The following is a 10,291-nucleotide window of genomic DNA, read 5'->3' as shown; positions in this document are numbered from 1 at the left end:
TTATCACGGAGGATGAGGATTATTTCTCCCAGCCAACGTTGTTCTCTGTCCTGGATAGCACACCTTGATGTTACCAACCCTGGCCTAAGAGTGGCTGTCTTTTATTGTTTTCCACCTGGTTCTGTTGAGGAGGCGGGACCAAGGAAGAACAAAAACAAAAATATTTCATCTTAGACTTCATCTCACAATTTTTGAAAAAATTAATTGAATACCTTTTTTCAGGCAAACAGTATGTTTTTATATCCATCTCTTTTATGTGGCCATTCCAGTATCAGTCCCCAGAAATAACAACATGTGAATCTCAAACCAATTTCTGGCAACAAAAAGGTGTAGGTTTTCTTCCTTATTCTTTATCATTTTGATTAATTCTTAAGGAGTGGCCTGTTGTGCAATTTCTAAGAAATCTACCAAGCTGTTAATGAAGTAAATATCTGTTTAATTTACAAACATCAGCAGTGTAACTGATATTAGTCTGGAGAGAGACAAAGCACACTGAATTATACATGTACATCTAATTTTCTTTGTAAAAAAAGTTTTCAGGAAGAAACATCTGCATCTTTACAGGGCACCCCGGGATTTTAATGAGGGAAGAGCACAGTCCACTATAAATCATTATCAATTCTACACTGTAATTTAGCAGCAAACATGTTAACATGGGAACATTAAGATAATTACGGAGTTTTATTGTTTGGGGGAAAAAATCACAGTTCTTGACATGACAGTCTTTTTATCCCCACCCCACCCCCAGAAAAGGGCAAAAAAGGTCAAGGACATATTAATTTGCAGAAGGTCTACTTTCTAGTGTTGATTGCTACACACCATTTCCTTTCTGTGAGGACACGCTGCAGAGCGGCCACTTCTTTCTGTACAATGACCATCTCGTATACAGATTTGTGTTTTCCTCTCCTGGACTTTGCACACTCTCTGCAGGTGTCCTGAATGAGGCCAGTGGGTCAGTGACATCAGTGATCAGATGTCAAGGTCAACAAACAGACCAACACATATTTATCCCACGATAAAACCCTACGTTAGTACTACTGTCAAAAAAAAAAAAAATCCTGATTTTTAAGTTTGAAAAATGTACAAAAATATCAGGATAATTATAAATTAATATATATTAAAGCATCAAGGAACAGTAAAAGGATGGCCTAAAATGTTAAGTACAATGTACTTTGATACAATAAATATTTCTCATGGAAACTGAATACTGTATAGGGCTGTTTAGAACTCATAGAAACAAAAAAAATCATATTACTAATTTATTTATCAATAATCTATTGGTTCTTTATCATCTCCTTTATCATTTATATTACAAAAAAATTAATACTGGAAAATGGTAGATAAAGACTTTTGTATGCTGCTTCTGCAGACATGCTGACATTTAAAAGGAAGATAAAATTTATTTTAGCATTTTCATTTCCTCTCATGAATGGAACCCAGATCCTCAGGACACTTTATATTTTGCACAAAGTATTTCTCATCCATTTGTTCTGTCTGTGAATTCTGGAGTTCCATCCGCTTGCCTTGCATCTTCATTCACACACATGTGCTTGGTATGTCCTAGTGAACTTAGTTGATGTGAAGGAGGGCACACAGGTTTTATGCTCTGGGCAATTTCACATCAGTGCGCAGTCACTCCTCTGCCCCTCGTGCATGTGCTTCTGCTTGTCTTCAGCATGTTACAAAGATGGACCCGAGTAGCAATGGTTCCCGTCGCTGTTCTAATGCCTCCAGGTATATCTTTCTTCATACTTCTCCAGCATAGGGGAAGCTTGAGTTCAAGCATTTCTTCTTTTTTTTTTTTTCAAACACAGAAAAAAAGTCTTTATTCTCATAATAAAAATAAGTCTGTTCTGTATTTTACAATATATTTCAAATATTTCCACTATGAAGCATTAATTAGTCCAACATGGTCAAGAAGTATACAACATTTTTCAGACAGAGCTGCCGGGGAGTGCGTTTAGGACACACACCTCATACAGCCGCATTTCACCACTTTTTCAACCTCGTCCACAAAGGAGGACCCGTCAGTGCATTCGAAAGAATATTTCCGCCGCTTGCTCCTCAGAGGTCCACAGCACTGCCCTCCCGTGCACCCACCTCGGCACTCTAATCGGGACACCTTCTTCGTTGTTTGGCAAGCGGCGTAGCCCTGCTGCTTTTGGTAATAATCTCTTATCCGTTCTCCTCGACAAGAGATTTCTAGAAAAGAACAAAAAGCACAAGCGTTTTAAGAACGGCTGGAGAGGATGTGGAGAAATAGGAATGCTTTTACACTGTTGGTGGGAGTGTAAATTAGTTCAACCATTGTGGAAGACAGTGTGGTGTTTCCTCAAGGATCTAGAACTAGAAATACCATTTGACCCAGCAATCCCGTTATTGGGTATATACCCAAAGGATTATAAATCATTCTACTATAAAGACACATGGACACGTATGTTTATTGCAGCACTGTTTACAACAGCGAAGACTTGGAACCAACCCAAATGCCCATCAATGCTAGACTGGATAAAGAAAATGTGGCACATATACACCATGGAATACTGTGCAGCCATAACAAAGGGTGAGTTCATGTCCTTTGCAGGGACACGGATGAAGCTGGAAACCATCATTCTCAGCAAACTGACACAAGAACAGAAAACCAAACACCGAATGTTCTCACTCATAAGCGCGTATTACAATGAGAACACACAAACACAGGGAGGGGAACATCACACACCGGGGCCTGTACAGGGGTGGGGGTCTAGGGGAGGGATAGCATTAGGAGAAATACCTAATGTAGATGACAGGGTGATGGATGCAGCAAACCACCATGGCACATGTATACCTATGTAACAAACCTGCACATTCTGCACATGTACCCCAGAACTTAAAGTATTTAAAGAAAAAAAAAAAAGAACAGTCACTGTAAGTCCTGCAGAGTGACTGTGAACCCACAACTCAATTCAGGAGATAATGACATTGTTTCTCCTTTGTAACTTGCATTACATATTATTAGCTGGTGGCACTGCCTCCTGTTCTTTGAAAAATACTTCTTTTTGTTCTTTACTTTCAGCAAAGTGAATGCTATATATGTAGACCACAAATATAATGCTATTGCAGTGACAATTAAATCTTCTCTTTCATTGCATAAAAGGAAAAAAAAATACATCTTCTGTTTTTACACTATAAACAGCTGGTTTTGTTTACCACAGGGAGCAGTTTCAGAGAGTATGCAATTTAATTTATTAGACCTGGACTTTAATATTATCCAATCTGTTACTTAATACAAGTAACATTCCACTAACTTCATAAATTAGCCCAGTATGAAGTATGTAGTTCAAAAAAGAGACATCTGCTAAAGGCTTCCAAGGGCACGTGTTCCCTTGTCTCGTCCCTCTGACACACAAAACGAAATCCATGCCAGCTGGAGCCAAGGCGAGCTCCGATCACACAGACAAAGGAGGAGGAGGAAGGTGAACTAAGAAGTCAGCCTGTTTCCATTCCTCTCACCCACATGATTTTCTGTGATAAATCAGTCGGTTCTAAGGTCGAACGTCATTTTGTACTAAAACTAGAGCAGAATTATTAGCACCATCTTCTCTGTGCCAGAATATGAATTAATAATATATATGAATGAGAACAGCCAGTAAAGGTAAGAGAGGCGTAAAGTAAATGTGCTTCTTTATCAGGTAAAAAGGAATATTTCTTTTACAGCAAGTTGTGAGAAGCATCTGAAGGCTGTGTACAATCCTGCGGTGGAGGTTTAGGCCATTTCACATCTGGTGCCTTCATAACACTTAAAAATAAATCAATAGCAGCACTGCAAGTAATGCGAGGACTCGGTATTCTCTCCTATCACTCCCCTCTCTCTGTCTCTGTTGCTCCCATTTTTTCACCTCTTCTCTCTCTCTTTTCAAAGAGGCAGGATCCCTCTGGCAGGGCTGGCTTACCTACCTCGATCACAGCTGTCCCCCGTGTATCCGCTGCTGCATTCACAGTAGGGCTGCCCCAGGCCTGAAAGCCTGCACTTCCCATGCTTGCACTTGATTGCCTGGCACGGATTAAACAGATCCTCCTCTTCATCACAGAGGACGCCTCCATGGCCCTCCAAGCACTTACAGCTGTAGGAGAATGCATTGATGGGCAAGCAGGTGCCATGCACACATCTGCAGGGAGGAGGAACACAGGAGTGGGAACGCGCTCAGAAGAGGTGAGACTGGACGGAAGTGATATAAGAATGGAGGATGATTGAAAAAATAGGAGGGACAGAGTGCTAATGCCTAACTTATCTCTCTCTCCTCCTGCCCTCCTTCCTCCCTTCCTTCCTTCTTCCCTTCCTCCCTCTCTTCTCTTCTTCCCTTCTTCCCTATGCCTAACTTATCTCCCTCCCCTCCCTCCCCCCTTCCCTTCCTCCCTCCCATTCTCTTTCCCTCCCTCTCTCCCTTCCTCCCTTCCATCCTTCCTCATTCCCTCCCTTCCTCCCTCCCTCCCTTCCTCCCTATGCCTAACTTATCTCCCTCCCCTTCTTTCCTCCTTTCCTACCTTCCCTCCCTCCTTCTCTCTCTTTTCTCCTTCCCTCCCTCCCTTAATCCATCCTTCCTTCCTTTTTCCCTTCCTTCTTTCCTTCCTTCCTCCCTCCCTTTTCCCTCCCTCCAATCCATCCTTCCTTTCCTTCCTTCCTCCCTCCCTCCAGTCCTTCCTTCCTTCCTCCTTCCCTCCCTTCCTTCCTTCTTTCCTCCCTCCCTCCAATCCTTTCTTCCTTCCTCCTTCCCTCCTTCCAATTCTTCCTTCCCCCTCCCTCCAATCCTTCCTCCCTCCCTCCAATCCTTTCTTCCTTCCTTCCTCCTTCCATCCCTCCCTTCCTCCCTTCCTTCCTTCTTTCCTCCCTCCATCTCTCCCTCCCTCCCTCTCCCCCTCCCTCGCTCCCTCCCTCCCTCCCTTCAGTTTGGCTTTGAGGCTTTCAGGTATGTGGTCAACTATCAAGCAGCAGAAACTTACTTATTTCCAAGGCAGGGGTCATTGGTCCGTTGGTCACAGAGGGGCCCCATCCATCCTTCCTGGCACTCGCAGGTGAAGCCTGCCTGGCTGCTGGGCTGGCATGTGCCATGGGCACACACCTTCTTGTGGCATGGCTCACAGCCAGGCAAAATGCCTGTTTGCATCGGCACCTTCTGGAAGTCCTGCAGCTCACTGTTGATGTAGAGGTTCCGGATGCAGCCGTGGAAGCTGGTGCCGTTCTGCCCGGGGGCCTGGCGCAGAGATGCCACGTTGCTCTTCCCTGGCATGCCTGGGGAGGAACACCAGGTCAGAGGTCAGGCTCTTTGGGGGTTCCTCAGCCATTTACTATCCAGAAATCCTGATGCTTGGGACCTCACAAACAACCTATTGTGGCAGGATATTTGGGCAGGGTGGTAGGGGAGTGAGGTGGAGAAGAGATGTGTGTTTTTGTTTTGTTCTGTATTTTGGAAGATGCTCCAGGAAATTCTAATCCACAACTAGAATAAAATACCTAGTTCACTGGTGGTCAATCTTTAACTTTTGAAATTTGTGTCAAAGAAAACTTTACATGTACACAAATATATAAACCTAGAGGCAAAGCTACGTCCTTAAAGGCAAGACTGGGGGAAGGGAATGCTTCCTCTCCGGTTTGCCCTCCACCCCCCACCTCCAGGCACACACTGCTGGAAGTCTGGAGCTCCATGAAACTCAATCTGTGGTGCTCTGACTAACTCTAGTCCTTATCTTAAAGACAAGGGGCCAGGGCCCAGGAAGCTCCAGCGACATGCCCAGCGTGACCCAGCGAGTTCAGGTTAGAGTCAGGCTGACAAGAAGAACCTCCTCCAACTCTGGAGCCAGGGTTAGGCCTACCAGGTCTCAGAGGCTTAGTGCTGGGGTTCACAGTGACCATTCACCACAGCCCTGCCACATCCTAAGTTAGCAACGAATCCAGCTCACTCCTGGCAACATCCTGAGCTTGGTCAGGGATGCCAATGCCTAAAAACTCACTCCTGATTCTTTTCAGGACAGCACCTCATTCACATCATTTTTTTTTCCTGCTAATTGAGAGTGAAGACTACATAGTCCAAGAAATCAGAAATACAAAAGAAATCTCTTTCAAAACAGAGTATTTGCAATCTTTGCATAAATACATTCCACTAATGACAGTCATCTGGTAACCCTCAATTTGGCAAAACAGAAGAATCTTTCCATGGCCTAAGCCAGACCCTTAAATAGTTCCTGGAAGGCATCCTTCAGTAGGCACCCATCCAGGGAAGGGAAGGGGAGGTGGAGGCTTTCAGAGTGCTGACCACACCACCACTGCCTCCCCACAACCCCCCAATTATGCCTTAGCTGTGCCTGGACTTTGGACTACTGGTTGGAAGTTCTAGGCTGAGAGAGACCCAGTTTCTCATTCTTTAGGGGGTTTGTTGTTATAAAGACCAAGAACCGTAGCACACTCTGGGTCTGAACTTATGCCACCTTCTCCTTTCCCATCCACAGGAAATGACTATCCATTGGCATTGAAAGCAGGCACCAAAGTCAGAGAGCTAGGTGTACATGCACGAAACCACTAGGTTAGAGGGTAAGGATTTCTGGTTCTGCGTGCACTTGGAGCAGTTATTTCTTCCCTCTGGGGCTTAGTATTGTCATCTATATACCATGAACATATGAACAGAGAAGTCATCCTAAGTTTGTCCTAAGTAAAAACCACCAGCAGTGCAGGCTCAAAGGCAGCTTCTCAGGCTCCACTCTCTCCCCTTTCTGAGGTTCTGATCCTGTAGGAACAGGAGAGGTGCTGAAACCTAAATATCTACACACGGCTCAGGTGATTCAGGTCGTCCACAGTCACACTCTGACAGGCACTGAACGAGGTCTCCTGGCTGCGAAGTTCTGTGAGTACAGGCCTTTCATCTATGTCCCTCTTGCTTTGGGTTGCTTTCTAGAGCAGGGTCAAAAGGATGAAATTTACCATTTCCAGGAGAGGACTGGTGACAGAAAATTCCTTGCTCTGGGGTAAGTTTTTCTAATTTAATCATATCCATCCATCGTAAGGACTTTAATGACCACACATTTATGGTCCTTTTTTCAGTGGTTAAAAATGAACTTCTTCCAAAACTATTTTTAATAGCCCATTTTGATATAGGTACAATGCACATACATGCACATGTCAAGACTAAATACAGATTGGCAAAGTTCCACGGCACCGAGAAACTATTAGTCAATCTGTTCCTTTTTGTCCCAAAGCTAACAATTAGAAAGGCCCAGCTTTGACTAGAGTAATTTGTAAATGAAAATGTTTATACATCATAGATATATTTGACTTTCAATAGGCTATCATAAAATCGAGAATTATTCTTAGTCAATCTTTTCATATGCTAGCTAGGAAAAAACTAGGTCTTTAGTGACAAACAGAAGTAGATCCATGATTTTTTTTTAAGCCTTTCCTCTATGCCATGGACCTATTTGGAATTCAATCAATCAGTCAATCAATCAATCAGCAGATAACTTAGCAGACACCTTTTAGCCTTATTTCTATATGCTTCAAAATGGCAATAAAAAGACCAAGTATCAAGCCTAGACCCTCTGTCCCGTGCCAGGACAAGGAGGGCATGTATCGCACATGCATGGATCTCCACGCACGGGTCTTATTTATTGATTTATTTCCCTATTAGGTAATAAAGGCTCAGTTGGACTGTAGACAGAAAACATGAAAGTTACATTATTTTGTGTTGGCCAGGCACGGTGGCTCATGCATGTAATTTTAGCACTTTGGGAGGCCTAGGTGGGTGGATCACGTGAGGGGGTCAGGAGTTTGAGACCGGCCTGCCCAACATGATGAAACCCTGTCTCTACTAAAAGTATAAAAATTAGCTGGACGTGGTGGCGGGAGCCTGTAATCCTAGCTACTCAGGAGGCTGAGGCAGGAGAATTACTTGAACCTTGGAGGCGGAGGTTGGAGTGAGCCGAAATCATGCCATTGCACTTGTAGCCTGGGCAACAAGAGTGAAACTGTTTCAGAAAAAAAAAAATATTTTGTGCCAGGACCTATCATGGGTAGTTGATAATCATGGGTTAAGCTGCCTCTCCATATATCCATATACTCCCCAAGGGGCTGAGGCATATATTCCCCTAGGGGCTGCCTCTCCCCAGATGCTGGGGCATCACCTTCAGGCAGTCCTCCTGGGATAGCATCCCTGTTTTTTGTTTTGTTTTGTTTTGTTTTTTTAAATTCAGGGGTATATGAGCAGGTTTGTTATACAGGTAAACCATATCATGAGGGGTTTGTTGTACAGACTATTTCATCATCCAGGAATTAAACGTATTACCTATTAGTTGCTTTTCCTGATCCTTTCCCTTCTCCCACCCTCCACCCTCCCATAGGCCCCAGTGTGTGTTGTTCCTCTCTATGTGTCCATGTGTTCTCATCATTTGGCTCCCACTTGTAAGTGAGAACATGCAGAATGTGTTTTTCTGTTCCTGTGTTAGTTTTCTAAGGATAATGGCCTCCAGTTCCCTCCATGCTCCTGCCAAGGGCATCAGCTCAATTCTTTTTTATGGGTATATAGTATTTCATGGTGTATATGTACCACATTTTCCTTATCCAGTCTAGAATTGATGGGCATTTAGGTTGATTCCATGTCTTTGCCACTGTGAATGTGCTGCAATGAACATACATAGGCATGTGTCTTTATGACAGAATGATTGAGATTCCTTTGGCTATATACTCAGTTGTGGGATTGATGGGTTGAATGGTAGCTCTGTTTTTAGGTCTTTAAGAATCACTATACTGTTTATCACAATGGCTGAACTAATTTACACTCCCACCAACAGCGTTTAAGTGTTTCTTTTTCTCCACAACCTTGCCAGCACCTGTTCGTTTTGACTTTTTAATAATGGTCATTCTGACCGGTATGAGATGGTATCTCATTGTAGTCACCATTTTTAAAGGGCACGTAGTTAACTCACTCACCTTTTCTCCCTCCGCTTCTCATATCTTTACTCCACAGTATTCAAAGCTGTGGTCTTACAGGTCTTTTGTGTTTTTAAAATCTGAATCACCCTTGAGACTGCACTCTAAACTGAGAGGAAGTGGCCCATGGTGTTCTCTGGCAGTGGGACTGGGATGCAAGTGGTTTCCTTGAGGCCTGGGTGGACAGAGGTGCTATTTGAATTTTTCCAGGCCCTCTACCTTCAGAAGGACAGGTACTTTTCATTTTGAAGTTAAAAAATTTTTTTTCATCTTTATTTTTTTTTGGAAAAATGTTCTGACCTAAACAATGCCATCCATTTTTTTTTTTTTTTTTTTTTTTTTGAGATAGTGTCTTGCTCTGTTTCCCAGGCTATACTGCAATGGTGCAATCATGGCTCACTGCAGCTTCAACCTCCTAGGCTTACATGACCCTCCTTTCTCAGTCTCCCAAAGTGCTGAGATTATGGCTGTGAGCCACCATGCCCAGCCCCCTGTATTTTAAAAATTTTAAAATTTGTCTTGCACTACATTCTAAAGGGGGTCGAAAGATTTAATGAAGTGGTTTCCAATTAAAGCATGAGAAAATCAAATGAATGAAAAGTCCATAAACAACAAAAGGCCACAACACTTAGATTTCTTCTTTTTCTGCTTTATGTTAAGAAGTGAATGGCCATGCAGGTGACTCTGGAGTCAGGTGGACCTGGACTTAAATGAGATGTCTATTACATAATAGCTTTGTGAACTTGGACAAGTTATATAAAATCCTTGAGACTGCTTCTCAGGGACTACAAAACAGAGAAAATCATACTTACTTCCTAAGATCTCTGAAGATTAAGGCTATAAAAGGAGCACTATGTTGGGGACATAGCATGTACTCAATAAATATAAGTTATTTTCTCTCAAATCACAGATACACTTGTGACTTGGCTTCCCCCATCCAAAAGCAACCCTGTTAACTGGAGTGCCAGCAAGAATGGAAGACTCAGTTTTAATGAGACCCTCCACTGTTGACTCCCATGAAGCAATTAGTCAACTTGCTGAGTAGACTCACTATGCAATGCTTTATTTACAATGCATTATAGTTACTTGAAGATCCCTCTGCATTCCCCAAGTTTTAGGGAGTAGAATGGAAATTGATTCTTCAACTTTGTATCCTTTATGTATCCATTTACTTAGTGCCTAGTATGTGGTAGGTACTCAATAAATATTTACAGAATTCAACCAAAGATTTCAAACTGTTTCTAAAACAATCCAACTCTATCAAAGTGTTAAGATTCTCTACTACTGAAATTATTAAAAACAGAAGTGCCCTGGACTGAGGGAGTAAAGACAAGGCTT

General features: G+C 42.9%; 1 protein-coding gene across 2 annotated transcripts in view; it reads right to left on the bottom strand.

Annotated features, from left to right (window-relative positions):
• Positions 1–419: 419 nt before the first annotated feature.
• SLIT2 (slit guidance ligand 2) overlaps positions 420–10,291 on the bottom strand; it is a 376,642-nt gene continuing 366,770 nt past the window's right edge. For both annotated transcript variants that reach the window (XM_012472405.3, XM_012472408.3), the window contains 3 exons: positions 4,981–5,269; positions 3,937–4,148; positions 420–2,202 (listed from right to left, as the gene is read on the bottom strand). In XM_012472405.3, the coding sequence (XP_012327828.2) occupies positions 1,961–2,202; positions 3,937–4,148; positions 4,981–5,269 (743 nt within the window). In that variant the 3' untranslated portion in view covers positions 420–1,960. The remainder of the gene's footprint in view (positions 2,203–3,936; positions 4,149–4,980; positions 5,270–10,291) is intronic.

This window comes from Aotus nancymaae, unplaced genomic scaffold (genome assembly GCF_030222135.1).
Source record: "Aotus nancymaae isolate 86718 unplaced genomic scaffold, 86718_ANA_hifiasm-v0.15.2.pri h1tg000006l, whole genome shotgun sequence".
In the NCBI taxonomy this organism is placed as follows: domain Eukaryota; kingdom Metazoa; phylum Chordata; class Mammalia; order Primates; family Aotidae; genus Aotus; species Aotus nancymaae.
The sequence above is the reverse complement of the archived record's forward strand: the minus strand, read 5'-3'. Positions and strand labels throughout refer to the sequence as shown.